Source organism: Takifugu rubripes, chromosome 17 (genome assembly GCF_901000725.2).
Source record: "Takifugu rubripes chromosome 17, fTakRub1.2, whole genome shotgun sequence".
In the NCBI taxonomy this organism is placed as follows: domain Eukaryota; kingdom Metazoa; phylum Chordata; class Actinopteri; order Tetraodontiformes; family Tetraodontidae; genus Takifugu; species Takifugu rubripes.
In genome coordinates this window covers 9,133,708-9,160,994 of record NC_042301.1, presented here as the reverse complement: position 1 = coordinate 9,160,994, position 27,287 = coordinate 9,133,708, and the positions used below count along the sequence as shown (strand labels likewise).

General features: G+C 44.7%; 6 protein-coding genes and 1 long non-coding RNA gene across 12 annotated transcripts; 2 read left to right on the top strand and 5 right to left on the bottom strand.

Annotated features, from left to right (window-relative positions):
- Positions 1-164: 164 nt before the first annotated feature.
- Positions 165-1,924, bottom strand: fbxo48 (F-box protein 48). Of its 3 annotated transcripts, XM_011612622.2 has the most exons (4): positions 1,814-1,893; positions 1,604-1,693; positions 753-1,042; positions 165-500 (listed from the first exon to the last, which is right to left on the bottom strand). In XM_011612622.2, exons 3-4 carry the CDS (start codon positions 1,026-1,028, stop codon positions 339-341), a joined length of 438 nt encoding a protein of 145 aa, XP_011610924.1. In that variant the 5' UTR covers positions 1,029-1,042; positions 1,604-1,693; positions 1,814-1,893; the 3' UTR covers positions 165-338. The 3 variants fall into 3 exon arrangements, with proteins under 3 accessions (XP_011610924.1, XP_003972237.1, XP_029706696.1); XM_003972188.3 differs by lacking the exon at positions 1,604-1,693 and having other exon boundaries at positions 1,814-1,924; XM_029850836.1 differs by having other exon boundaries at positions 753-1,693.
- Positions 1,919-9,470, top strand: aplf (aprataxin and PNKP like factor). 3 transcript variants are annotated; one of them, XM_029850833.1, is made up of 11 exons: positions 1,919-2,055; positions 2,374-2,517; positions 2,687-2,758; positions 3,670-3,830; positions 4,226-4,421; positions 5,036-5,141; positions 5,878-6,020; positions 6,209-6,456; positions 6,643-6,756; positions 6,873-6,919; positions 8,724-9,470. In XM_029850833.1, exons 2-11 carry the CDS (start codon positions 2,425-2,427, stop codon positions 8,927-8,929), a joined length of 1,386 nt encoding a protein of 461 aa, XP_029706693.1. In that variant the 5' UTR covers positions 1,919-2,055; positions 2,374-2,424; the 3' UTR covers positions 8,930-9,470. The 3 variants fall into 3 exon arrangements, with proteins under 3 accessions (XP_029706693.1, XP_003972265.3, XP_029706694.1); XM_003972216.3 differs by having other exon boundaries at positions 1,920-2,055; positions 4,226-4,385; XM_029850834.1 differs by having other exon boundaries at positions 1,949-2,055; positions 2,338-2,517.
- An 892-nt stretch (positions 9,471-10,362) lies between these two features.
- On the bottom strand, positions 10,363-11,878 carry LOC101078632 (prokineticin receptor 1-like). Its single transcript, XM_029850835.1, has 2 exons — positions 11,426-11,878; positions 10,363-11,135 (listed from the first exon to the last, which is right to left on the bottom strand). Exons 1-2 carry the CDS (start codon positions 11,845-11,847, stop codon positions 10,397-10,399), a joined length of 1,161 nt encoding a protein of 386 aa, XP_029706695.1. The 5' UTR covers positions 11,848-11,878; the 3' UTR covers positions 10,363-10,396.
- A 2,242-nt stretch (positions 11,879-14,120) lies between these two features.
- On the bottom strand, positions 14,121-18,020 carry LOC101078859 (uncharacterized). The gene is made up of 9 exons (XM_011612625.2): positions 17,857-18,020; positions 17,068-17,567; positions 16,542-16,902; positions 16,327-16,368; positions 16,152-16,252; positions 15,626-15,687; positions 15,401-15,561; positions 15,155-15,310; positions 14,121-15,087 (listed from the first exon to the last, which is right to left on the bottom strand). The coding sequence occupies exons 1-9, from the start codon at positions 18,017-18,019 to the stop codon at positions 14,726-14,728; spliced, it is 1,908 nt and encodes a 635-aa protein (XP_011610927.2). The 5' UTR covers position 18,020; the 3' UTR covers positions 14,121-14,725.
- A 31-nt stretch (positions 18,021-18,051) lies between these two features.
- On the top strand, positions 18,052-19,870 carry LOC105417658 (uncharacterized). Its single transcript, XR_965215.2, has 3 exons — positions 18,052-18,064; positions 19,516-19,610; positions 19,686-19,870. It is a non-coding gene; the product is annotated as an uncharacterized lncRNA (long non-coding RNA).
- b3gnt2a (UDP-GlcNAc:betaGal beta-1,3-N-acetylglucosaminyltransferase 2a) lies at positions 18,273-19,984 on the bottom strand. The gene is made up of 2 exons (XM_003972219.3): positions 19,864-19,984; positions 18,273-19,792 (listed from the first exon to the last, which is right to left on the bottom strand). The coding sequence occupies exons 1-2, from the start codon at positions 19,897-19,899 to the stop codon at positions 18,569-18,571; spliced, it is 1,260 nt and encodes a 419-aa protein (XP_003972268.2). The 5' UTR covers positions 19,900-19,984; the 3' UTR covers positions 18,273-18,568.
- Positions 19,985-20,481: 497 nt separating this feature from the next.
- Positions 20,482-22,779, bottom strand: commd1 (copper metabolism (Murr1) domain containing 1). 2 transcript variants are annotated; one of them, XM_029850831.1, is made up of 3 exons: positions 22,423-22,779; positions 21,730-22,020; positions 20,482-21,176 (listed from the first exon to the last, which is right to left on the bottom strand). In XM_029850831.1, the coding sequence occupies exons 1-3, from the start codon at positions 22,654-22,656 to the stop codon at positions 21,069-21,071; spliced, it is 633 nt and encodes a 210-aa protein (XP_029706691.1). In that variant the 5' UTR covers positions 22,657-22,779; the 3' UTR covers positions 20,482-21,068. The 2 variants fall into 2 exon arrangements, with proteins under 2 accessions (XP_029706691.1, XP_003972269.2); XM_003972220.3 differs by having other exon boundaries at positions 22,483-22,740.
- Positions 22,780-27,287: the final 4,508 nt, after the last annotated feature.

Below are 27,287 nucleotides of genomic sequence, written 5' to 3'. Positions count from 1 at the left end.
AAAGTCTGGTTTTGACTGGAGTTTCTGACATTTTAAAGACTGAATACCCAAAGCCATATAAAATTGTTTAGGAAAATGATTTCATCTTAATGATTCCATTTCAAACGTCCAATTTCTCAGTCTGCACATTTTTATGTAATAATGCGACACGTGCAAATATTTAATCTTCTTACAAATTTTAGTGAAAGGGTTTTTTTCAGAAGCTTTATAGTGTCAAAGGCTTTTTGTCCCATTTCTTAAAAAATAAATATATATGTATGTACAGTTTTAGTATAAAAGACACAGACAATATCTGAATTAAAAATTTGCTTGAACTAAAATCCTGCAGATGGCGCTGCTCATCGGTCCAACTCGGCCTGCAGGATTTCGCCCCAGGTCTCGACGTCCAGCGGCATCATCGTGGTGCCGATGAGCTGGTCAGCTGATGTAATGTGGCTGAAGCATCCTGTCAACCAGGCTGTCTTCAGACGGCTGCGGCTGTAGTTCTTCACCAGGGTTAGCTGCACACACAAACCAGCCCTGTCACACTCTAGTGCTAATCATTGCTACACCCTTCACAGCTCTTCTGGATTAACTGCCTCAGGTGACTGATGTTGGAGGGTAAAAGTGCGAAGGGTGAATTTAATCAGAACTGAAAAACTTTTTTTTTTTAAAGGAAAATGACAAAATTCTGAGATCAAAAGACAAAAATGCCATCAAAAGGTTTACAGGTTCTTCTACGAACTTCTGAAAGTCGCTGTGGATCGACTGACCTTCCAGGACAGGCCGTCCCTTCGGTCCCTGTCCACCTCCCTCTGACAGACAGCTCTGACCAGTAAACACTGTTTCCTCCACAGCTGCTCGCTGTCTTTGATGATGTGGTACCACAACCTGCAGGTCTGAGATGCGCTGCACAGGCTGATGGCGTCCAGCTCACCAAAGATCTGCAAGCTCATCTCTGTCGGCAGCTTTTCAGCAAAGTTCTGAGGTGAGGTGGTTCTGAGCGGGTGGAGACACAGGGGCGGTGAGTTGTCCTGCACTACCACCATGATCCAACAACAGCCTGAGAGGAGAATGAAGAGACAGAGGTGGAGAGAGGAAGAGAGGGGAAGGAAGGAGAGAGGAAGAGAGGGTAGGGAATGAGAGAGGAAGAGAGGGGAGGAAAGGAGAGGGGAAGACAGAAGAGGGGGGAAGGAGAGATACAAAGTACATACAAAGTACATATCATGGAGCTGACAGCTAACTGAGCTAAACAACAGCACACACGTGCATGATGCAAGTTTAAAGGAACCTGCAACCACAATCACCTGTTTCGGTTTGTTTTTGACGTATTTTACTGATTTCTGTGCAAACACATCTCCCTCCTCGCTGATGCATTTATACCGGATTTAATCTAGTGGATTTATTTTTACTACTTACTCTAGCCATCTGAATCATTCTGTGTTACACTTACTCTCAAACTAAACTATAAGCCTATTACATTGTATTCATAAATGGTCCTCGAAAATAAATATGTATATGAATATACATCTGCGTTTATTGTCAAATCTTAAGTAAGCCGTTAGCTTTATGTTACCCAGCTTCTGTGGGGATTTTAGATAAAAGTGAGTTCCTTTGACAGCACCTTTGTCCCAGAGCAGCCCTGTCTCACGTTTGAGTCCACGGGTCTCCGCCCCGGCGAGCTGCACGGTTAGCTAGCTGTAGTTAACAGCGGCTGAGAAAACAGATGTTTTAATCCAAACGCGGTTTTTTGAGCAGACAAATCATTGTCCTGCAAGTCTGTTGGAAAAAGTTAATGACGGTGGCTGTTGTGTAGTTTAAAGATCGATCTTACCGGCGAAGGTCCACGTCTGTTTGACAGCAGATATTTAAATGTCTACAGGCTTGTTTACATGGGCATAGTTAGCAGACGGCGCATGCGCACAGGTCATGAACCGCAGACCTACTGCGCATGCCCCCTGAGCATCCCGGAAGTCCAATGGTTTTAAACAGAAAGTTGTGTGCGAGTTTTGGTTGATAATTTTATTTAGAATAAAACCGACAGGACGCACTTTTATCCCGCCGAGCTGCAGAGCGGTAGGATCATTGTTACCGGGTTTATCTGCGAATATCTGCGGTTTGGTTCAACGACATTATTCGGAGTAACACAACAAAACAAAACGTGCTGATAGTTCGATTTTATTGTACGCCTCTGTGGCATGAATGGTAAATTTATGGAGTTTAAAGTAGACTCAACTGGACTGTTGAAAGAAACTGGAGGACGATTGTTTAATCTCTCCTCAAAGAAGCTTCTTCGGTTTCTTTATTTCACTTGATTCCGCTAGAGCTTCATGAATTCTAATGATCTGTATAATTCAGAACCTTCTTGAACATTTTAAGGGGGTTCTTTTACAGGCTGGCGACCTTAGAGATTAGAAGGTGCTGCAGTCCTACACCTGTCACCTGATGTCTGGCTTCGATCTCGTCCCAGTGGGGGGCGGAGAGCCAATCCGGCTGCCACCGGGGGAGACGGTGATTGGCCGGGGTCCTCTATTGAGAGTGAGTCCTCCAATTGCCCCGCGTGTCCGCGGTGGGGCACAATTTCTTCCATCCACAGTTAAACCCGATCGTAATATGGGTTGCTGTGTAGCGGAAACGTTTTCATCAAAGCTTCTTGACCCTGGTCCTGCAGGTTGATCATCACGTCGTTTTCATCCTTTTGTTTCAGGTTGTTGATAAAAGAGTGTCCAGACATCACGGGCTGCTAGAGAACATAGATGGATGCCTGCGTCTCAAACCGGCACGTCTAGACATACACACATACATTCCTCACATCAGTAAAACTAAAAGGAAATTAATTTACAATACGGTGTAACCTTCCAACGTGCTCCAGATTCAAGGCAGCAGTGATTTTAACCTTTCCACTGGGGTGTGACATTTCTGTCTTTTCTTTTGTTTTCCTGCCACTTCTGAACCAGGACATTGGCTTGAATTCACTCATGTTAGATATTTATTTAGAGCTGACAAAAGACTCCAGAGGTTTTAATTATTGAGCAGGTAGAGTAGTTTTATTTTAATTAACCATGCAGGTAATTATACATGATTCTTTGACCTGAAGGACTTTTATTCCTCCTTATACCTCAAAATGTAATCCAAAAAAGTAAATGTGTAATAACCGGAGGCTCTGAGGTTGGTGTAAACAGTTAAGACGTCTCCTTCATCAGCTTCCCGTCAGGCTCTGACTGCAGGTGGAGTTTTATTTTTCTTACTGAGATTATGTAAACTTCTGCGCAGTGTGGTGTAAAACAAAAGATAGGCAGATCTTATTCAACATTAATGTCAAAGCCTATAACCTGGTCTCAGCCGTAACGGCTAAACAAACTTGAGCTGGGCAGAAGCTCTGGACTCCCCCTGCTGGCGGGCAACTGTAAAAACTTCTGGTGTATTACCGAACCTGGCCTGGGGGAGCAGAAAAGTGCTGCAATGTAGCGATGTAGCTGCAGGAGCTGCTGGAGCTGCTGGCAACAGCCTGTAAAAGCAGTCGAAAAGATGCTGATTCAGCATTTGAGTGGATCATAGAAATTATGACATAAATATTCAGATAACATTCCAATCCAATCATTTGTAGATTGGGTCTTTTTGTTGTGCTCTCTACAGAAGTCCCTTGAGAATGTTTAAACTGAAGTTTATCTCTGTTATGGTGACCTTCAGACTCACATGAACCCCTGCTTCATTCAGTCGTCCCTGACTGATGACCCTCAACCTCTGCAGAAAGACTCCTGGTTCTCTCTGCAGGATGGAGATCTGTTCTCACTGCTGCCAGGCCAGCTGATCTACAGGGTGGTGACTGTGTGTGACGGCGACTCTTCCAGGTATCTGTGTCTTATCACCACGATCTGTCCTCACCCAAGTTTTCTGTGAAGACCCAAATCAAATAAGGTTGTCCTTATTTTTGTCAGAGTGCCGTGTGGGGGCGGAAGGTGGGCTGAAGTTGTTATCTGACTAATGAGAGAGGAAGATGATTGGTGCCCTCTTTGTTCTTTGCTAATCTTTAATGTACGAGTTGGCCTTCATTGTCCAGGAGCGAGCGTCTGAATTTTAGATCAAACAGCAGAAGGACACTCGAGAAAATCTGCCCCAGTTCAGAGGAAAGTCATTTAAATCAGAAGCAGCATGCTGGACGTCACATCTGACCTGCTTTACATGTTTATTCTTATAATAACCATACATTTGATTGGTATTATTGTCATTATTGTTGTGTCTTTAGAAACAGTCAGAGGGTTGAAGAGAAACTTCCTCTTTCCCCCAAACCAGATGTGGAACCACTTTCTTCTCCTCGTTGTGCAGAGACTCCACCCCCTGAGGAGCCCACAGAAGCTCCTCCCCCACAGCATCACCAAGTCAGCCCTGTCCAAACTGTAAACAAGGTTCGACCAGCCAATTCTGTCCCACATACTTGTCAGGTATCCTAATGTTAAGGCCTGTTCACATGACAATGAAAACAGTTGAAAAGAGCGATGCTTTGTTGTGTTTGCATCTTTCATTTACACAAGGACCTGAATCTGCAAACTTTTGAAAAGAGTTTTAAAAATGTTATCATTTTCATCTCCGTGTAAACAGGGAGCGTCGTTCTCACTGCAAACTGAGCACATCCCTCTTTCAGATGGAGGTAGCAGCAAACAACAGTAGCTACAGCTGACCACCAAGCAACGTGTGTGCTACTAACAGTGCTAGCTTTGTTATCGCTCCTTCAGGACTCTGACCATGTGTAATATTCGTCAAGGACTGAGACGGTTGCTAATGTTCACACGTTGCTAACGTTCCGTCGAACAACGCCAACTGGCACGCTCACTACACCATTTTCAATCGTTTTTGCAGAGAACATTTTTCACACCATCTCTGTGTGAACGCAAATCACTTTTGAAGACGCAAAGGAAAAACTTTAATTTCTGGTGAAAACATTGTTGTGTATACGTGGCCGTAAAGAAACATGCCTAGGATGTGGAGGTGGTAGTATCAGTAGTTTTTATTGTTATTGATTTAGTAGCAGTACTGTGGCAGTGTTTGTTTCACATAGGAAAATATGATGAGCACTGAGGTCACGCCCAGACAGCGAATGTTACCTGCATGGATGATGGCGGCTGTCACGGCTCCACACGGTTCACCGTCCTTCAGCTCCAAAGGTCAGAGTTCATGTGCTCATGTCTGGCCTTTTACATCGCAGACACCTTTGTTGCATGTTAAAATTGTGATTGAAATAGTTTAAAGCTTTGAAAGAACCCCCCGGCACCAGGTCCTGGAGATCCTGGAGGGGCTCTGCCAGACAGCAGACCCTTATCCTGATGGGAGGAGTTTAAAATTAACTAAGCTGAGATTTCTCAGAAACACCTAAACTGTACTACACAAACGATCAGATTTTCATTTCTGTGCGAATGTTAGGAGAAGATCTTTGCACACAAATGAAAATGTGATCTGAATCTATAATCAACACGATGCATTGATGCATGAAGCTTAAATCTGTTGTAGCGTATTGATTATATTGATTATCTGATTGGTTATTTGTGCTGTCGGGACAGAAAAAGTTTTTATTTTCTCCTTTTTCAGTCCGATTGAGCTGCTGTCCCTTTCAGTGCAGCTGACAAACGGACACCTGTGAGGCTAAATTAAAGACTTATTTACTTTGTCCTGCTCGAGTCACTCTGTCCGTCTGCACACAAGAAAGCTATTAACAAGAGTGGAGATGGAAGAGTCCCAGTTGCCTCATCAGTCCCAGTTGCTGTTCATCTGGAATCTGATCATTGTTCCAGGAACAGAAAAAGGAGTGATGACAGCAGCAGTGTTGACACTAGCACCAGCCACCCCAATGTTGACTTGAACCAATGTTGACTTTGAAGAGTTTTACATTATTTCTGGTTTCAGATCAACGAGCTACAACGAGCAGTAAAAGACAAAACGCAGCCAAGAAGCCCAAGATGACTTCAGCTGAGGAGGAACAGGAGGAGCATAGCGAGGAGGATAAGCCAAAGAAGAAAAGAAACGTGCAAGGGGATGAAGAGCAATGGGTAAATAAAACGTCGCGTCTATAAGAACGTTGTTTTTCTGACAGTTTTAAACATCCACACAATCACTCAGCTCATCTGTATTCCACATTGATATTTTGTGTTTTCGTTAGCACCACGGCTCTTTAGCGCCATCATATTTGTGTCCCGAAACCCGATATGATGAGGATTTATGCATATGTGACTTCCAGGACGTTCCTGTAGTTCCTTTATCCAGCACCGCCGACCTCAGCGATGAGTCTGACAGCTTCAGCGTGGAGGCACACGAGGAGGAAAGACAAGGGCCCAACACCAGCTTGACAACTGGAAAGCTGGCAGTCGCCCAACTCGAGGACAGGAAGTTTAAAAAGACCACAATCGCCAATTCAAAAATTTGTTCCCCATCCAGCCCTCTGTCCACGCCCAGAATGCCCTGTCCATATGGGAAAGAGTGCTACAGGTATGTTTAGAGGACTTGACACTTCAGTGGCACTCATAAACTCTGCCCACATCTGGGACAGACCAAAGAACTAAAGTTCCTGGTTCTTGGTGAAGTTCCCCCAGTGGAAGACTCAACCTGGAGAGCAACAGATAAAAGTCTCTCAGGTGTTCCTTCTCTAATTTCTCCATGTTTGATCTGCTGAAGGAAGAACCCGGTTCACTTCCAGGAGTCCAGCCACCCAGGAGATGCTGACTACAAGGAGGAGGAGCCTGAGGATGTGGAACAACCTGAGTGTCCCTACGGCACTGACTGCTACAGGTCAGAGCTTCGGTGACCTCTCATTTACGCTCTGGTGGTGCCTTCAGGACACACATGGTTGGACACCTATTTTATTGTAAATCCTGACTTGAATTGAGTCTTTTCTCCTCAAACAGGAAGAATCCTCTTCACAGGAAGGAATACAAACACACAAAGAAACCAGGTGAGCAGCTTCTTTTGCATGGAAGCTAATCTCTTGCTATAAACAACACATAGCAAAAATTGACCATAGACATTTTCTGATCCATCATATTTATCATGTCAGATATTGGCTCTAATGGCCTTGTCCACACCTGTTATCATGTTGACCAGAATCCTTAGATATTGGTCCATCCTGACACACACACACACACACAAAAACCACTGATGATCAACACAAACCTATTGTGGTTATTGATTTTTTTTTTTTTTTTTTTTTGCAGCATGCATATAAAGTAATTTCAGGGTCATTCAGGACATTAACCCCCAGAGATGGCCTTGTGACACACACACACACGCACACACACACAGTTAATATGAGTAACGTGCTGTCTTTCTCAGCCTCCTCTGCACTTTGGTGACATTTAGTCGACATTTCATTGATGTAGGGTTGTGAATTATCCTCTGGTGAGGGACTCGGTCCCCATTCATTTACACCGCAACATTGTCAAGTAAAAATAGAACACTTGTGTTCCATTTTGTCTCTCCGTTTAAATGAAAATGCTCAAAACCGAGCAAAACCCAAACGGATATGAAAACGAGCTCCAGAGAGGACTGTTTCTAAAACCACCTCATCCATTGCCATGTAAATGCAGAACGGAGCTTTTTTTTTCTTTTACAATTTCAGGCATGTGCACCACGGCTGCAGGCAACTGAGCCTGCCTAAGTAGTGGTAGAACATACATAGGCGTAGACCTTGATCAGTGACAATAGAAGAAGAACCACAGCAGTAATAACTCCCAATCAACTTTTTTTATTTCAAGGTTGCTCATAGAAGCAACTCCACATCGACATCGGTCCACTGGAGAACTTTGTTGCTCAACATTACAATCGTTGTCGTTCTGCAAATGTTCACTGCTGTGGTCATGCACTTGAAGGTCCGAGGACGAAAGTGCACCTATGTGCACGCATCTCTGGCTCATTACCTCCACCTACTGACCTGGAAAGCATATTTTCAAACTCAACATATGCACTTCAAACAAAGTGCATATGTGTGCTAATTGCAGGTGTTTAATCACAGTAAACTTGACCCCAGGCAACAAAGGCAAACAAAAGAATTGAACAACTTATGGGACAATGACTAGGGGGCACTATGAGTCCTTCCAGCAGGTTAAGACAAACTTTTTTCAGTTAACATTTTAAGTAACATAAAAACAAGTGGAGTCAGATGGCGGAGCAGCTCTTCCAACAACAGGAGGATGAATAATCCCACAGGTTTCTTCATCTTTATGTAACGTTCACCTCACTGATTGTACAGAAAAGACACTCAGGCTTCCTCCTGGTCTTGATCTGCTTTTTTTCATCTTTTTGTTCCGTGGTCATACACGAGCACCGGGTTGATGAAGCATATTCACATGTCTTGTTTACCGGTAGTTTAGTTTAGTTATAACTCCGATACAAAATGTCCCTGCCCGCTTGCATTATCTGGGTTTCTTTGTTTGAGAGAACCAATATCAGACTAAAAGGCTTATTTGCACTCCTGTTTTCCAGGAATAGTCTATAGATTGAGGAAATAATTTGTTTTCATGTCACATAAACACACTGACTGTATTTACAGACCTGAGCATCAGGAAAACAAGGTTGTTCACTGAAAACCTCTTCTGAGCTTTCAAAAAGATGAGACCTTTAATCTGCAAGTGTTGCACAATATACACAAATACCATCAATCAACTAAATACAGATCCAAGTCCAAAATAATTTTAAGGTATTTTAAATTAGATTTTCACTTTTACCAATCACTTTTTGCATTTTGTTCTGTCCTGGTGCAGCATACAACACACGACCCAGACTGAAGGCTGCAGCAGAAGAAGATGGTGTTGAAGACTCCGATGATGACGACAGCTTCATTAATGACGACAGTGAGGACGGTGGCGATGACTCGGAATACGTTCCCCCTGACTCCGACGACAGCGGCAAGGAAGACATCAAGCGGCTGCAGAGGGAGGCGCAGGCTTTTCTGGAGAAGGGGAAGTAGATCCCCACTTCCTAGTTCAACCTCTAATTCCCACTTTCAAAACCAAAAACTCTCTTTTAAGTTTGAAGAAAACTCCTCCACAAATCCCGTCAGAAATGTTCAGGCTGTTTCAGTGACTTTTACACTGACTGGAGAAGCTCTCTTAACCAAACAGAACAGTAAATCTGTGCAGAAAATGCTGCCCACAGGATGAGTTCACCCCAAGATCTGCTTCTAAGCATTTTTTTTCAGTACATGTGGACATGGAGAAAAGCCCCAAATGTCCAGTTAACAGCTGGAAAGTGTAAATCAGATAGCTTCATCTTGTTTCAGCTCAATTCATAATATGTGGAAATGTTCAGCAGCAGAGGACGATGTGTCACAATGTTTCGCTTCATGTACATGTGATTGGTACAATGATCTGTTAATGATTCATCTGTTGTGACCGCCTGGTTACGGAGGACAGTCAGGAACAGATCAGAGTTCCCTGGAGAGTCCTGATGAATGTCTGTGAATGTCCTGGAAATGTTTTAGCCTCCCTGAATAAAAGTTTGAAACTTGACCTTTGAACCTGAAGGGTTACAGTTGATCACAGCTGATCACACTTTCAAACCTAGTTTATGTTGTTGAAGTTGCTTGGGTTGGTTGTTGCAACCTGTTAGCACACACACACACACACATGTATGACTGACATGTTAATCCCTGGCGTGTCCCCACAGTCAATCAATCAATCTTTATTTATATAGCGTCTTATACAATCAAAATTGTTTCAAGGCGCTTTCCAGAATCCCAGGGCCTGACCCCAGACAAGCAACAGTGGCAAGGAAAAACTCCCCTTTAACAGGAAGAAACCTTGAGCAGGACCAGGCTCATGTAGGGGGACCCTCCTGCTGATGGCCGGCTGGGTAAAGAGAGAGGAGAAGGGGGAGGACAGGTAGAGGATAGGATAGGTAGGAGAGGAGAGGAGAGGAGAGGAGAGGGGTAGAGGAGAGGAGAAGTAGAGTGAAGGGGAGGTAGAGGAGAGGAGAGGAGAAGGAGGAGGAGGGGAAAGAAGAGGAGAGGGAGAGGAAAAGGAGAAGGAGGGGGAGAGGAGAGGTGAGGGAGAGGAGAGGCACAGAGCACAGAAACACACACAAAAAAGGATAACAGGATAAAGATGTCTGGTCCTCAAGACTAACCAGATGTTTACGACTCTAACACTAGTGGGATCACGATGACATTGTTCAGAGTTGCTCATAGAAGCGACTCCACATCACCCTTGTTCCACTGGAGAACGTGGTTGCTTATCATTTGAAATGTTGCTCCGAATGTTCAATGTTGTGATCACACTCTTCCTTGAAGCTCTCAGGATGAAAGCATGGTTCATTATTGTCACCTACTGGCCGGGCATAAACTGTTATCTGCATCGAGAATTTGTTTTGATAGATTGAAAAAATGCCTAAATTTGCTGCATGTATGTCAAAATTCACTTTAATAAAAAGACACAGATCAAAGGTCCTTTAATCCCAGACTAATCTGAGATGGAGCCAGTGAACCTTCAGATGTTTGACCTCCGACTACTGTCACTCGGAGGGAGGAGGTGCGCGCCTCCCTTTCATTTGTGGATCTGGCGGCCACAAAGGTCACCAGCTTTAGTGGGAACCTTCCCTTCTTCAGGTGACTGTGGTTGTTTCGGACGCTCATGAAGCAGAGGGTGTTGATGATGCCGTTGCTCATGGCGATGCACTCAATGATATAGAAGGCTACCAGTGAGTTCCTGTCCCTGGATATGAGTGTGGGGTAAAAGTCTCGCAGCAGAGCAAAGCCGTAGTATGGTGCCCAGCACAGGACGTAGGCTGCCAGCACCAGAATCAGCGCCACCACTGTCCTTCGGCGCTTGAAGAGCCTTTTCCGTATCTGCACTGTCTGGAAGCCTGGAAGGTCCTTAAACCACAACTCTCGGCAGATCTGGACGTAGCAGATGGCCATGACGGTCACCGGCACAATGAACTCCAGAGTGAAGATGAGGAGGAAGTAGGTGCGGTAGTAAACCTGCTGGTCCACCGGCCAGATCTGAGCACAGAAGGTCTTGAAGTCATCACCATCTCCGTGAGGGTACGTCATCTCAGAGGCCATGTATGCAGATGGGATGGAGATAAAGATGGGGATGATCCAAACCGCCAGGATAACGCAGCATGCCATTTGGTGCTTCATGCGAGGCCGCAGAGGGTGGAGAATAGCCATGTACCTGCCAACGAAAGGCGGTTAATATTGGTCAAATGACATGGAAGTGCTCTCCCTTCCTCCTTCTGCCTCTAATATGCTATGCAAATATAAAAACTTTGAATATGTGTATGTTAGCACCACAGGGTCTTTGATGCAGGTCACACCATCCTAACCTTTCTGACCAGAGGTTTTCCTACACAGAGTTAAAGTTCAGGTCAAACTCTGATTATAAAATTTAATCTCAAAACTGTGACTTTTTACCAGAGGTTCAAATTTGAGTAGTGAATCTCAGGGTCAGCTCTTTGGACTCACCGGTCCACAGCGATGGCCAGCAAGGCGTTGGTGGACACATACAGTGAGACGGTGCGAAGGTAGTTTGTGGCAGCGCACAGCAGGAGGCCGTGATCCCAGGACAGCTGCTTCACCACGTAGTAGTCGAGTAGGAAGGGACAGCACACTGCCGCCACCAGCACGTCTGACACGGCCAGGTTAGTGATCAGCAGGTTGGTCAGGTTGCGAAGCTGCTTGTAGCGAACCAGGCTAGCGATAAACAGAGAGTTTCCCACCCCGCACACCAACATGATGACCACCAGGACCACAGCGATGACAATGGTGGCCGCAAAGAAGGCCCAGCCCTGTGTTGTGTCGGGGATCTCATTTGCAGGAACTTCATAGTCTACGATGTCGCTGGCCAGGAAGTAGTCAGCTAGAGTTCTGTTGGCTGAGTCAGCCATTTTGGATCAGGTCATCGCGTTCAGAACGGAATGGTACTGTAGATTGTGGTGCCCTGTTTCTTTACTTCCTGTGAGGGTGCAGAAATGAAACCAATGCTTTCTGAGTTGAAGCTGAAATCTGATTGAGTTTCAGACCTTATGTCATCATGTCAAATACGGTATATCGATAATAACAATAGTAATAAAACATATGGCTGTTATGTGATATCAGTGTAACAAGAAATACCTGAAAATAAAAAACGACCGTTTTTTGGATCATTTTAACGTGCTAACGGTGATGGGGGACGATTTAAGAGCCATCCGGCTGCCAGCCACCAGGGAGCCGTCTCTGCAGCTGAACACGTGTTGAGCTAATCTGGCTGTTTCTGTCTGTCTTGGTTGTTCTGTGGGTATATGCATGTCTGCACTGGGTGGAAAACCCAGCAGGCTCACCTTTTACACACGGACGGCTGATTTACTACACAAGCGGGCCTTTCGCTTCTCGGTGCGACTCAAGAAACCTTTCGCTGGCTCTCCAGCAACTTGATTTTCACGCTCCCGCTGACTCGGTTGCTACGGTTACAGCGTTGGTGTTACGTGGTCGTTAAAATTGTCTATGAGACGGGGAATGTCGCGGCTCGGCCGTGACGTCTGAGAGCCTGTTTTTAAATGAGTTGCAGTAAGTCGCCCTTCCTTCAGAACATATTCTGGTTCTGGACTCAACAAATAAATGATTTCAAACGTTGGTGCGATTCGAATACGATCCGCCACAGATTCAGATTCTCCACCTACGGAAGCCTTTTCCTTCCAGAAAACTCAATTATTCATTTTAAATGTTTTCAAAAGAATCAATTTTAGCCACAAGTCCCGACCTCCAGGTTACAGGTCAGTGATGGCGCAGGTGCAAATTCAGAACTGATGCAGATACACAGCTTTTTAAAGATACTAACACCCCAACACATGCTTATAAACCCCATCAGCTCGTCAGCAGAGAAGGTTGTTCTTCAGGTTAAAAAAAAGATTGAGTGGGAGTGAAGCAGGAAAGATGAACAAAAACTGGAGCGACAAACCGGGTTAGTAAATGACAGCATAAATATGAGTAATGAAAGAGACAACAGTCATCAAACTGAATCGATAAAATACCAAAAACATCACTTCATGTCAGATTTATGTCCAGTCTGACGTGAAATCCTGCCTTTCACACTTCTCCAGGCAGGAAAGGTTTAACGTTTAAACTATTCATGTTTTTTTTATATCACAAAACAAAGAAAATGCGTTGAATAATGTGAAAATGCAACATTGTTAATATGCGTTGCTACCTGAAATCACGTTACTGGTCACGCATGATGATTCTGGTCAGTTTTAATTGGCGTTATAATCTAAACTAAATTCATGATCATTCAGTAACTCTAGTTGTAAGGAGTCGATCCTTTAGTACGGGGTTAGTGTAGTACAGAAATGATTATTCAATGTACAGAATATGCAGATTGAATAATTTTTACAGAGGTGGTGCATGCTTTTTAAATTGAATCACATTATTCATGTTCAGAAACCGTTTAAAATCTGAGGTTCGCTTAAACATAAATCTCTTTAAATGTGTAAAATCCAGATGGTCCGTTTTTGAATTTCATAATGAGCCCACTCTTAATTTAATTTTTCATACTCAAATACAATGCACTCCTGATATCTGATAATAAAAGTCCGTCCGTGAACGCAACGAATAAAAGTTTAAATTAAAACCGTAAAGTTAACCCTCGGAGATCAAAGTGAAAACAAAAAACGTTAATCTGAGGGGAACAAACCACGACTCACCTGAAGCAACTGCTGCTCCGCGTGCTCTGAAGGACCCGGGCGCGTTCACGACATGTCGCGAGCTGACACGTATCCGCACGCGCGGAGCTCGTCCATCGATAGATGGCGCCAAACTGGTCCCACACAGGACAGGAAGATCATGCGTTCCAAAACATTTGTTTTCGACCTTCAAATGACTTGGCTTCTGTCGCCACAAAACCGTCTCGGTTATTAAAACAAAGCTAACAGCTTGAAGCGTTTCTCTGAAAACTCAAACCCGCGCAAATTTAAGGCTTCGTCCAACTGGGCAAAAAAAATCTGTAACATCACGTGTTGTTCCAGCCAGTCTCAAATTTAACATAATTACAGAGATAATTAACAATAGCCACGCCCCTGGTGGCACGTTATGGACGTTATGCCGCCAAAGCCTTTTTGGTGTCGTCGAACCCCCCCACCCCCGCAAATTTTATTTCTCAAACCAGTGAAGATTTTATTAATCTTAGTAAAGATGGGTGAGGTTCTTCTGGAGACCTGAAGGTTCTCAACATTGTGACAGCCTCCACCTTTCAATGACCTCCGCTCATATCCCATGGAGCCGTGCTGCTGCCCACCCTGATTAACTGCCCAAGTGTGGAGGCTCAATCAGCTGATCGATCAGAGCTCTCTCCTCTGGCTCCAGGACCAGAGGAGGTGTCACAGCTGGCTGAAACATGGTTATGCTGCTGAAGAAAAACAAACTTCAAACTGCTCCACTCACACAAATCTAAGACGTAGAAGATCCCTCAGAGCGCAGGGTCGATATCAGTCTGCGGCCATGACTGATTATCAATCTGATCAGCAAATAAATGCTCGTTCATCATTTCAGAGACAACATTTGTCATTCTTCTCATCAAACCATGTGGAAAAATAACTTTAGACCTTTGACAAAGTTAAATTAGGCTGGAAGTTCTCAGCAAAAATCTTTTTTTTTTTTTTTTTATAAACATGTTTCAGTAAATTAAATGTAAAACTTAACAGAACATAAACTTCTTCCTGTTATAGCTTTACTCGAATGTTTCCAAATTAGCTTTTTAATTAACCGAGTTTCCAGATCATTAATCCCGTTCCCTCAGATCTTCCCTCTCTCCTGCGGCTCCTTGTATCCCTCCATCATCAGCGGGCTGAAGCGCAACAGCGGCAGCTCCACGGCTGGGCAGCACTCCTTCACCCGCGGCCAGCTCTCCCGGAGGCCCCGGGCGGGCGGCGGTGGGGGCAGCGGCGGCAGCTCTGCGGGGCCACAGTTGTCACGGTGCCGGTTGTTGTTGGGGTCAGAGACGTTTCCGGTGCTCTGGCAATGCACCTGGAACGCCCCCCGGCGGTGACGGTGGTACAGCAGCCCAGCTGCCGCCAGCAGCATCAGGACCAGTGAGCTGAGCAGGAAGAAGAGAACGTAGACACCTTTGGTTTCAGCTGCCAGACCAGAACCGAATCCTGCAAGCAGACCACACAGTCAGCAGCCCAACAAAAACACACCAGGTGAGTGTGAGAGGAGGGGCACCTGTAGATGTCATGTCGATGCACACAGTCCCCCCGGAACCAAGGCGGGACACGTCCCGGAAGCCGGGCCTGCAGCGGCACGAGTACGACCCGAACCAGTTGACACAGTCAGCGTTTACGTCACACAGAACCAGCTGGGTCCCACATTCATTTACATCTGAGACGGTTTACAGGTTGTTTTACTCACACCAGACAGAGAGGCAATACCGTTTATCATGACGTCACCAACAGCATTTGCTCACCCTACCTGCTGTCGACACAGACACGATGACGGCGCCGCTCCGGCTTTCAATGACATCAGTGGCAATCAGCCCCTGCAGAGTGGCGTGGATGACCCCGTGGACCTTAAGATCTCCAGGTTCCTGACTGAGCTGTACCCAGAGAATGAAGAGCGCCCCAGCGTTCAACCTGTACACACACGCATGCGTCAGCGATGAGAGCTGCTGCTGGCATGACAGGATAGTGGACCGACCGTTTGATTCTTTTGGAAGACATGGACAGTGGAGTCTGCAGAGCCTTCAACTGATCACTGATCTGCAAACACATGACAGCTGTGACGGAACTGATCCTCAGGGTCGGTGATGTGACCCCTAGGACTGAAATACCCACTCAACATTTTAATTCAAGTCCGTTCATCACGTAGTTATTTTGCCAAACAAATCCCGCCCAATGAGGGCTGTAACCAGTCAGTCCACCTGGTGATCAAGACAGTTCATAAACTGTAGTAGCTTATTTTCATAAAACTGTGGAACTTTTCAATTGGCTTTTTACTTTTTTGTCGCAGCAGCCTTATAATATAACAAACGTCCACCAGGTGTGCTACAAACAACGCTTTGTTTAAACCAGTTAGGCTAAATAAAAATGGACAAATTTGGTTTTGTGAAAGTCTGACCTGAAATGCAAACAACTTTAAATCAGCTATGGCACTAAAAGTTGCTTGAGTGTAGAAACAAAACTGTCCAGACATCCCCATTTGACAGTTGTAGTTGTGGAGTTACCAGAGCCTTGACTGAGAGTAGCAGGGACCGAGCCACATGGTCCCAGGACTCGTCCAGATCCTGACTGAAGGTCACTTCGACGGCAACTTCAAACAGGTGATCTGATCACACACACAGACATACACACACAGAGAATCAAGCGTGTTGGTTCAGAAGTGCTTAAGGTTCTGCTCACCTCCAGGAAGATGTGGACTCTCAGAGAGGTTCCTGGTGTTGACTAAAGGAGAAAACAACCCACACGAATTTAAATTCGACTTGATTAGAAGTAAAAAAAAAAAAAACACAAAAAAAACAAACAAAAAAAGTACTTTTGTTTTTAAAATCATCCCCCCAACCAGCACACTGATCTGTCAGTCTGAAAATGGATCAGAAGAGACAGAAAGTTCTTACAGTTCCCTCTTCGCTCTGACTGGGGCTCCATCACATTGGGCTCAGAATCGCTCTGATCCGTTTCTGATTCCTCTTGGGGGAGAGGCAGTGGGCTAGGGCTGTGGTTGTGACCATTAGCAGACTCCTCCTCCCCCTCCCCCTCATCCTGTGGGCTGGATCCTTCCAGCACCTCTCCTGGTGTCCCAGGGGAGGTGTGATTAGGGGGTCTGAGCTTGTGGGGGGCAAGTGACAAGCTCTGGATGGGAGGCCGGTCAGAGCTTGTCACTTGCCCCCCTTGAGCTTGAGCGGTCCCTGAAGTGGAGACTGACAGTGTAGGGGGGAAGACGAGCTCAGTGGTGACTGGATGGTGGAATACATCCATCTGGGTTGGCATAAATTTGAGGATGGAGAGAACACATTAGTATCATGCAGAAAAACATGTTTAACATTAAACAGCATCTGAAATGGAGCTTAATGTGTTCTTCTGATTGAAAAAAAAAATGTTTAAAAGACTAAATGACAGGCAGGAGTTGCACGACTGACTCACCTTCTCATTGTCCTCAGGCTCCTCCGCCATCAGATCAAAAAGGTGACCGGAGTCTGCAGGCAAGTCAGACTCCACCAGTCCTGGATCAGATGCTTCACCAGTCAGCATCTCCTCTGGGTCATAAACAACAGGTGGTCCAAAGGCCTGATAGCGGCCATAGAATCCCCTGTAGGGGACGCTGGGCCAGCCACCAATCAGGAGAACCACCTCTAGCATGTTGGTGGAGGATGTAAACTTGGTCTCTCTCCAGCATTTCAGCAGAAGCTTGTGGCCCCCAGCAGGGTCTTCCACATGGAGCTGGTCCTGTTTGACATGGCAGGCGTCAGCAGGGGTCAGGTCTTCAAGGTCCAGGTGGACCCTCTTTGTGGGATCTACACGGATGGTCCAGTTGCACCACAGAGGTGGGTTGGAGCACAGATAATCAGGTGAGAAGAACTCTCCAGAGTCCCCGCCCAGCTGCTGGTGGCAACTTCGCAGGGCAAAGAAAGCACCATCATCACCTAAGAACAAAAGAGAAACCTTCAGGGAAGAACCGGAGCCTTCAGCTCTGAAAATTCAGAAGGAAAAATGAAAAACAAACATCAGGAAATGAAAATAAAACAAATTCACCATGAATAGTAATTAAATACAAAATATATTTAAGGAAGGTTCCAAAACATTCTTATGTTAATTAGCTTTGAACTTTCCTTTATCAGACCTCAGTAACTTGCTTGGAGGTCTGATGTTTCGGCTCTGCTCACCTGTAAACTCAAAAGCAGTAGTAGGTCTGTCTCAGACATGGATACTCACCTGGAGAGCTGCTCACCTTAGAGTCACAAAGCATCCAGAGTCCTGCAAACACATACAATAACATCCTCCTACTTTGCATCATTTCACTGCATAACAGTGAGGATTCCGGACAGCCTGAGTTTAACTGCTGTTTCCGCTCCCAGTTGGAGCAGCTGAAAACCATCAATTAGCTGATTAATGTTGTCATTATCAGATGTGACCAGTAGAGGTAAGTTCTACACTTTATCAGAATCGTTGTTTCCAGTGTTTTTCACCGGAGGATGAAATGTTCATACATGAAGTGTACAAATAATGCTTGATGTAGATCATAAATCTAAGTTTATATCAACTTTTTGATATGAGTTGCCAAACGCGAACACAACTATAGAAAAAAGAGAATTTAAAGTTTCATTAACGCTGTTTCTTCGGTCTAGAGAACATTTTAATAAGCAGATGTCAGTAATCAATGTGAATGCCATTTCTGCAGTTCTTCAGCTCTACACTAGATGGTGCTAAAACACACAAGTCTTTAATAAGAATATTGAGTTAAATGAAGATTTCAAACTTCACTTTATGACTTGACAACTCTCAGCAAATATTTAGCTAATTTAGCTTTTTCTTAAATGTCCATGTCTTTTATGCACAGCCTGCAGAAAAGTGAAGATGCCTTAAAAAAGTTGGAATAAACAATTTGAAAGACAAAGTTTTAGTAAAAGTCTGCCAGATGTCGCATTCACTGACACTCCAAGTCTGGATTTGTGATCCATGGCCATATTGTTAGCATCTCCTGTGGTGTCTGGCTGTGAACCAGCATTAGGCTCCTGTAGGTACATGGGTTTTTCCTGTATTTCTCCTCAATCCCAAAGGTCTTGAAACCACTGTGTGTCTTGGGAACAATGCCTAGTTTTTCCAGGCACATTCCTGTATAAACATCATCGATGGGATACAGAGCCACCTGCCAGGATATGTTGTACAAACGGAGCACTAGCTCACCAGAAAGTAGGTACCCTCCACCTCCAGCATAAGGAGGGTAATGACCTACAAACACGCTCTCTGGGATGAAATACTTGTGCATCCTTTCTCGGTGTGGACTAGCATTACTGATGACATCACCTGTAAAAAAATCCTTCTTCTTGCTCTCTGGCAGTTTTTCAAGGAATTTGATAATTTGCAAAGTGTTGACAAAGACGTCATCGTCGCCCTTGAGTACATACCGGGCATGGGGACAGTTCTGCTTGAACCATTCCAGGAAGAGGACCTCCTTCAAGGTCAGGTTGAAGAAGGTGTCTCTGTAGTCCCACTGCAGGAGATCTTTGTGAAGTTCCGCCTCATGACTCAGGATTCCCTGTAGGTCCGGGAAGTGGTCCGCCGGCAAGGAATTGCCGAGCAAGAAGACTGTTGCCACTGTCTGATTGCCATTCTTCCTTGTTTGTCCCCATGTTTCACGGATAGCCTGCCGGCGCTCGAAGTGCTGGATGAGGGACTTGACCACCACCAGCAGGAAGGGGGTCGTGTCACACACGCATGGCTGGTTTATCAGCATGGGAAATGTCCGACAGCGCATGTGTAACAGAAAATCCCTGAAAGGCTGAGGCAGAGTGTTGTAGTCCAGGACCTGCAGGGGTACTCTGTAGTCTGGTTCACAGGGGTTCATGGGATCTGTATCGTTCCGCCAATCAGGCTGTTCCAGAAGTCTGGCATTGCCGGAGAATGATGAGGTGACCAGAGGGTTGTAGATGAAGTCCAAACGCCGCTGCTCCATGTTCCAGAAGGAGGTGGCCAAAACCTGCTGCCGCCAAAACCTTGATTTGATATTAACCCTCTGGCTTACATGTTTCTCTTGGCTAAAGTTCCAGGAGATGCTAATCAGAAGGCACACCAAGACGTTGAGCAACATCACTATCCCGAAGAGCCAGTGTTTGCGGCGCAGAGTAACCACGGCGCCTCTTTTGTGCACCTACGGCGAAAACAACATATGAAGAATCTGAAACAGTGCGTAGGAATCTGGAATTCCGCAGCATCACTCACAGCAAAGCCAGGATGTAGTGGGACATTTGGAAACATGGAGGAGGCCTATTGGACCCTGACACCTTCAGAAACAAGACCACCAGAGGAATAAGGCGACAGAAAGCTCCAGTTGCATCCGTTTGACTTCACGTGAGCATTTTTCAACTTTAACTCTGTAGAAACCAGCCCTCAACCTTCTTTCCCTCCACATGAGAATCACACATTTCCAATTCAGCTACACACGTGAGGCAGCAGAACACATCATGTTTTTCCACTTAAGCTTAGGAGGCAGATTTATTCCATTCAGCCACTTTGACTTTCCTGTCTGGGAGTTTTAGAGAATATTGTTCAGAGCAGCACAGTGTCACCTCGAGTCAGCAGCTTATCTGATCAGGAATTTGACCTTTCAGAATTTCTTCATAAAAATGTTAATTCATACAAAATGACCGATGGATCAGCAATGCAGCAATCAGGTCTTTGACAAAGTGGAGGGTTAAGAATTTTTTAACTCTTCAAACTATTTCAACATTTTCTGGGAAATCATTGTTGCCATGGTAAAACAACATTCATGGTTGCCATCCTGTTTTCATTTCCTGTTTAGACATTAAAGAGCTTTTTCTAGAATGAAATCTACTTGGATAGATTATTGCATTTATTATATATCAAAATATACAATTCAAACACAAATAAAACAATTGACAGGAATTGTATGAGAACCAGAAAAAGACATTTTAAATACATTTTAGGCTTCATCATAAGATCTTTCAGGTGAACTGAGATGGTCAAATGTCAAACACTCAGCGGGTGGCACTTGTCCTCACATCAACAAAATTTGCTATTATCATTTTACATTCAGCAAAGACTCAAAAAGTAACAACTGAGCAAAGTTTAAAATCTAATTATGTTCATTTGTGGAATGCTGTGGGGTTTTTTTTAAACATTTATTACAATTGTTGTGGAATAATTTCTCCTTTAAGGACTACAAACAAACCAATAGCATTTCAGCACACGAACAGTTGATGCCAACGTTGGCACCACTGGTACTCTGACGATCAGAGAGAAGCTGACAAATAACACAGCAGTGTTTGTGCCACAGCACAGGTCAAAGGTCAGGTCTGCCTGTCTGGAGCAAAAAAACAGCCAAACTGATGCAACGGCTGTTGCCCAGAAGTCTCAGTCACAATTGCAGCTGGCTCATCCCTCCACAGAAACCAAATGTTCTTGTTTTAGGTGTGATGAACGAAGCGCTCGATGCTGCTCTGGATGTTGGCCATCTTCTTCAGCACGTCATTTACACCAACTTCATCAAACTCCAGACAAACAAACTGAGAGTCCTAAAAAAGAAAGAACATGATGGACTCGACTACAAATTTGATGGAGTGTTCTTGGCTTTAAAGGTCACTAATTACTGTCGACACCTTTCAGTTGATTTCCATACAAATGTGAATATTTAATTCATTTGTCAGTCAGTTGGACACAGAACTTCAGTGGATCATCAGAATTTTAAAAAGTTCTACGTCAGACTGTGAGTCTGAGTTGTCTGGGTTAATTTATGGGATTAAGGCAACAGTTGACATTTGACTTGGATCCATATTTACCCAATCATTATCAATCAATCTTTATTTATATACTGGTAGTGTCTGTTACAATCAAAATTGTTTCTAGGCGCTTTACAGAATCCCAGGGCCTGACCCCCAACAAGCAAGGAAAAACACCCCTTTAACATGAAGATATGCAGGGGAGGGGAAGCCATGACCCAATAGGATGACAGAGGTCTTTAAGGTGATCATGTTTCTGGAATCAGGAATCTGCTGGGATTCTGCTCATTCCAGCGAGTTTTCCCTGCAGCTTTTCTTTTGTTTGAAAGAGGAAAAAGGCGAGTCTCACCTGTGTCGCTTGGCCCACTTCCAGCTCCACCAGCGCCAGTGGACCACTGTGGACTGTTTTGTCCCCCTGGCTGGCAGCAGTGGGGAGATCCACCCTCCAGGTGAGACCCCTCAGGCTGGGCTCCCAGCGACTCTGAGCCAGCAGGCTCTCCCTAACCCGCATCCGCTGGGCCTTCCAGAAGCGGGAGAGGACGGCCGCCTGCTCGGCGCTCACTCCGCCGCCCTGCCTCCTTGTCTGTGCAGTGAGGAAGGCCTCCAGCTGAGCGTGATCCATGTCTGCAGTGGCAATTGACTGAAAAAATAAGGAAAAGGCAGACGTTAACACCCTCATTATGAATGAATCCTTTTTGTAGTCTAATAATATGTCATTTATGCAGCCTACTGATAAACCATGCAACCAACTGCAGATGTCCCATTGTATAATACAAAACCATTCAATTTATTTGAAAATCAACATTTCTTGCCACAAATATGGAAATATGCAGTCGTTTGGGGGGAACCTATAATGTCCAGGGCACCAAAATGACTGGAAGCTGCTTAAGTGGCAAACAAACACGTCAGAATGTACTATCCTCACCAGATTAATCAACATTGTATTGGTTAATTTATTGACAGCGTAGTCAATATATTTTCCTCTCACATAACCTTTTTCACGACTGTTGTCAAAGAATTAAGATGTAAAGATTTAAAATACCGGTACTGTAAAGCAGTGTTTACGATCAGAAGTAGTTCCATCATGGCGGTGATGCGGTACCTTCAGGAGGCTCCTCATTTTACTGTGCAGCGTCATGAACTCCTCCTGGGGCATCTCCGGGAATAGCTCCGTTCTCAGCAGCTGCTCCGTCACGTCCGAATTGTAATAAAATTCTTTTTGAGCGATTCCGTTCAACAGTCCGCTCAAAGCTTTTGTTGCTTCAACCTCCGCCATGATTCACTTGTGTCACTGTGTGGTCACGTGGGGCGGACTGATCTATCACAGACTGGTTGTGAGCTGGTCCTTCACGGCGCATTGTGGGATTCGTAGTTTTGCCTTGAATGAAGGGCTTTAAGTACTGAAATGTCTCTAAAACATCGAAACACACAGTTATTAGGCGTATGACACTCGATTCTTAGAAGTTGTTATGTTTCACTTCAGAACAAAATTCAGTTTTATCTGCAACCATGAATCAATTAGAGAAACCTGTCAGTGGATCGTTGTTCTGTAGCCCGGAGCCTCTAGCAGAATAGCAAAGATGATGCTAAAGGTTAGCTGATCCTGTTCTAAGCATTTGCTTAGAATAATGACTGTAGCTATAGAATCACTGACTATAAACTTTTTCACAGAAGGTTTTAAGTCTAACCTCAAAAGTTTTTTCTAGTGTTTACTTTTCAGGAGGAGATAGATCTTCTTTTATTCCTTTTCCTTCAGAAGAAACAGAAACAGCGTCTTCCGAAGAGGGAAAAGCTGAAATTTCATCTAGTCTCCCTTCCTCTTTAAGAGGAGCTAAAACATTTTCCAGCCCTTCATCTTCTTCAAGAAAACCTCCTAGTCTTTCCTCTTCAGGAGGAGCTGAAGCCTCACCCAGTTCTTCCTCCTCTTCAGGTGGGGTTGAAGTTTCTTCTAGTCCTTTCTCCTTTTCCAAAGCAGCAGAATCTTCTTCTAGTCCTTCCTCTTAATCAGAAGTAGCTGAAGCTTCTCTTAGTTCTTTCTCCTCTTCTGGTGGAGCTGAATTTTCTTCTAGTCCTTCCTCCTCATGCTGAGCTGATTCTTCTATTCCTATCTCCTCATGCTGAGGATTCTTCAAGTCCTTTCTTCTCTTCAAGAGGAGCCGGAGCTTCAACGAGTCCTTCCATCTTCTCCAAAGGAGCTGAAGCTGCTTCTAGTAATTCCTCCTTTTCAGCAAATACTGAAACCTCTTCTTGTCCTTCCTCCTTTTCAGGAGTAGCTGAAACATCTCCTAGTTCTTTCTCTTCGTCAGGAGGAGCTATATTTTCTTTTAGTCCATCCTCCCCATGCAGAAGAGCTGAAGCCTCCTCTAGTCTGTCCTCCTCTTGTGGAGAAGCTGAAGCTTCTAGTTTTTTCTCCTTTTTGAGAGGGCCTGAAGCTTCTTGTCTTTTCTCCTCATGAGGAGGAGCTGAAAATTCTTCTAGTCTTTCCCCTTCTTTGGGGAGAAAATAAGCCTCATTTAGTCCTTCCTCCTCACACAGAGGACCCGAAGCCTCTTCTGGTCTTTCCTCTTCAGGTGGAGCTGAATTTTCCATTTGTCCTTCCCCTTCTTCAGAAGGAACATAAACTTCTTGAAGTGCTTCCCCCTCATGCAGAGGTGCTGAAGCTTCTTCTAGTCTTTGTTCCTCTCGAGGAGCTGAAAATGCTTCTGGTCTTTCGCTTTCTTTGAGAGGAGCTGAAGCATCTTGTAGTTCTTTCTTTTCTTCCGGAGGAACATAGGCTTCTTCTAATCCTCCCTCATGTTTAGGAGGAACTACAGCTTCTCCTCCTCTTTTCCACTTTTTGGGTGAAACTGAAAAAGAAGAATAGGCCCAAAACCAAGGGCAGAGAAAGAATTGGTGTGGAGAAAACAAGAATTAATGTGGAAAGAGAGCTGGTCTTCAGAGAGGATGGACATGAATTCATCCAGGTGCTAAAAGTGCTGGGAAATTGGCAACTGGAGATAGGTTTGCTTTCAGATGAGGCTTTGAGTTTTAGTACCACATTGGAATATTTGTGGAATCAATAAAAACACCCCTTCAGACACCGACCAAGTGAAGAGAAGAACCTGACAATGGGGTTGGGTTTCTTAGATGGTCTGCTCAAAGGTTTTTTTTACTATGTAGATCATACAGTCTGCAACAACGGGCTTCTCTGAGTACTTTAATAGAAACAGCACCTTGTTTGGACTGCCCATGTTTTTGCACAGTGTTTGGTGGATTATTTTGTTTGATCAGAGATGATTGATCAGAGATGTACTGGTCTTCATCCCGCACTCGTTCCCAGATGTATTCAAACAGAACAATGAGGAAGTTATTGTGGCAGTGACGTACCATCTTGGCTTCAGCATAAATGTGATCAACAATCCTTGAAATGATCAAAAGGACAATATTTTTTTTGTTTTTCCATCTTGTTGATGAGCTGTAATTTCTGCTCATGCACAGAAAAGCTATAACCTTCACATTCTTCCTTGCATGGAGGACAGGATGAAACTCTTTTTTGATTCTTCTTACAAATTGAGTCATATAAATCCTTCTTTTGGTGGTTTTCACGCTGGTGACAGGTGCGAGAAACTCTTGTTCAGGGAAGGCTTCTTCTGGAGTTGCTGAAGCCTCTCTTGGTTCTTCCTCCAGTTCTTTCTCCAAAGTAAGGAAAGCAATTTCTGGTGCTTCTCCTCAGTGAGAAAAGGCTACATTTTCTTCTGGAATGACTGAAGTATCCTCTGGTTCTTCTATCAGTTCAGGAGTGGTCAAAGTATCTTCTTCTGGGGTGGCTGAAGTATCTTCGAGTTCTTCTAGATCAGGAGAGTGTGACAGTTCTTCTGGTTCTTCCTCCGGTTTGAGAGCAGCTGAATTGTCTTCCGGTTCTTCCTCAAGTTCAGAAAAGTTTAAAGCATCCTCTGGGTCTCCCTTCAGTTCAGAAGTGACTGAAGCATATTCTTGTTTATCTTGCAGTTCAGGAGAGTCTGAAGCATCTTCTGTTTTTTCTTCCAGTTCAAGATAATCTGATGCTTCTTTTCGTCCTTCATTGTCTTCAAAAGCTAATGCCCCTTTTGTTTTTTCCTCCAATTGAGGAGAACCTGCAGCTTCTTTATGTTTAACTTCCTCTTTAGAAGCTGAAGCTTTATCTGGTTCTACCTCTTCTGTAGAGACTGCTGCTTGTTGTGCATAGTAATGCATTGACATTGTTTGTTTCTTGGTGTCTTGTGTTTCGGGTGTACCAGTCTCTGTCTGAGAGTGTTGCTTGGTTAACCAACAATGTAATGTTGTTTATGCTGTACAGTGCCAGGAGGAATGCGAGGAACTGTACATTGGGGAAACCAAGGAGCCTCTCCACAGTAGAATGGCTCAACACAGATGTGCCACCTCTTCAGGTCAGGACTCAGCAGTCCACTTACACTTAAAGGAGAGCGGGCACTCCTTCGAGGACAGCCAAGTACGGATACTGGTCAGAGAAGACTGCTGGTTTGAGAGGGGTGTCAAGGAAGCTATCCATGTCAAATTGGAAAAACCATCCTTAAATAGAGGTGGTGGGCTGAGGCACTTCCTATCACCCCCATACAATGCAGTCCTCCACTCCTTTCAACAACAAACCAAACATTTACACCATTCCAGGAGACCTGGTGACTCACCACCAAGCAGACAAAGGGGAGACACCACAACCGAAACTAGGTGAACGACCCTACCAACGACTCTGCCAACGACTCTCAGGTGACCACTCAGATCATTAACATGCCAATGGTCCACAGGGGCTATATTTTCAAGCTCGGTCCCCAGCGAGTTCAGAACTGAAGAAGCCTTTTGGATAGAAGGCAAAACGTCTTCAAAGAGAAGAAACAGTCCAGTTGACAGAGAAAACTATCTTGGATAACGTTGACCTGGATGATTGAGAATCTACACAGTGACCTTTATGATGTCACCTATGCGCTAAAAATGCACACAGCCGTGTTCTTGGTTAACAGCAGAGGAGCCATTGTGGCCCTAATTAAGCTGGACAGGGAAGAGCAGGAGTGGTTCATTCTGGATGTGGGGGCCGTGGACACCAGGAGCCCCACCACCACAGCTGCTGCAGTGTCATCCTCAGATTTTCTGCACATAGATTCATTCCAGTGTTTGATCTTTATAACTCTGGAATGAGTTCCTGTCTTGCAGGTCACGGTTCAGGTGGAGGGTGTGAATGAGCCCCCACAGTTTTCCGACAATCAGTATAAAGCATCTGTGCTCACCATCACCCCCTACAGAACCCCTGTTATCACTGTCAGGGTAATCACACACTGTCGTTTTCCAGTTATTTTTAAATCAATCAATCAATTAATCAATCAATCAATCAATCAATCAATCTTTATTTATATAGTGTCTGTTACAGGAAAAACTCCCCTTTAACAGGAAGAAACCTTGAGCAGGACCAGGCTCATATATGGGGACCCTCCTGCTGATGGCCAGCTGGGTAGAGAGAGAGGAGAAGGGGGAAGGACAGGTAGAGGAGAGAATAGGTAGAACATAATATAACATAATTATATTATATTAATTATTAATTGATTACATTATGTTAATTAAAATAAGCTGCTGGTCGAGTCGGGTTGAGTGGTTCAGCGGGGTCGGAGGTCAGTAGGTCAGTATACAGCATATGAAGGCGGCGATACCTGTAGATGAATACAGATGGTGGGGAGGCAGAAAAACTACACAAGAGATAACATTACTAGTCTACTTGGTGAGGAGGAGGAGGAGGAGAGAGGAGAGGAGAGGAGAGGAGAGGAGACCATGACCCAGTGGGGTGACAGAGCCTGTCAGGTGATCATGTTTCTGGACCCCGGCAGCCTTGGCCTATAGCGGCATAACTAAGATGTTAACCTAATAATTAGACGACCCCCTCAG

Coding starts and splice junctions, on each gene's coding strand:
- LOC101078632 (XM_029850835.1), bottom strand. CDS start 11,847: ATGGCTGACTCAGCCAACAGAACTCTAGCTGACTACTTCCTGGCCAGC. Junction 11,136..11,425: donor CTGGCCATCGCTGTGGACCG/GTGAGTCCAAAG, acceptor TTTCGTTGGCAG/GTACATGGCTATTCTCCACC.
- b3gnt2a (XM_003972219.3), bottom strand. CDS start 19,899: ATGTTTCCAAATGTCCCACTACATCCTGGCTTTGCT. Junction 19,793..19,863: donor CACTACATCCTGGCTTTGCT/GTGAGTGATGCT, acceptor TTTTCGCCGTAG/GTGCACAAAAGAGGCGCCGT.
- LOC101078859 (XM_011612625.2), bottom strand. CDS start 18,019: ATGGTTTTCAGCTGCTCCAACTGGGAGCGGAAACAGCAGTTAAACTCA. Junction 16,253..16,326: donor GAGTCCACATCTTCCTGGAG/GTGAGCAGAACC, acceptor GTGTGTGATCAG/ATCACCTGTTTGAAGTTGCC. Junction 15,688..16,151: donor TACTCTCAGTCAAGGCTCTG/GTAACTCCACAA, acceptor ATGTGTTTGCAG/ATCAGTGATCAGTTGAAGGC.
- aplf (XM_029850833.1), top strand. CDS start 2,425: ATGTCTGGCTTCGATCTCGTCCCAGTGGGGGGCGGAGAGCCAATCCGG. Junction 2,759..3,669: donor GATGCCTGCGTCTCAAACCG/GCACGTCTAGAC, acceptor GGTGACCTTCAG/ACTCACATGAACCCCTGCTT. Junction 3,831..4,225: donor TGTGACGGCGACTCTTCCAG/GTATCTGTGTCT, acceptor TTGTGTCTTTAG/AAACAGTCAGAGGGTTGAAG.
- commd1 (XM_029850831.1), bottom strand. CDS start 22,656: ATGGCGGAGGTTGAAGCAACAAAAGCTTTGAGCGGACTGTTGAACGGA. Junction 22,021..22,422: donor AACACTGCTTTACAGTACCG/GTATTTTAAATC, acceptor TTATTTTTTCAG/TCAATTGCCACTGCAGACAT. Junction 21,177..21,729: donor AAGTGGGCCAAGCGACACAG/GTGAGACTCGCC, acceptor TTTCTTTTTTAG/GACTCTCAGTTTGTTTGTCT.
- fbxo48 (XM_029850836.1), bottom strand. CDS start 1,202: ATGTACTTTGTATGTACTTTGTATCTCTCCTTCCCCCCTCTTCTGTCT. Junction 501..752: donor GGGACGGCCTGTCCTGGAAG/GTCAGTCGATCC, acceptor TTGTGTGTGCAG/CTAACCCTGGTGAAGAACTA.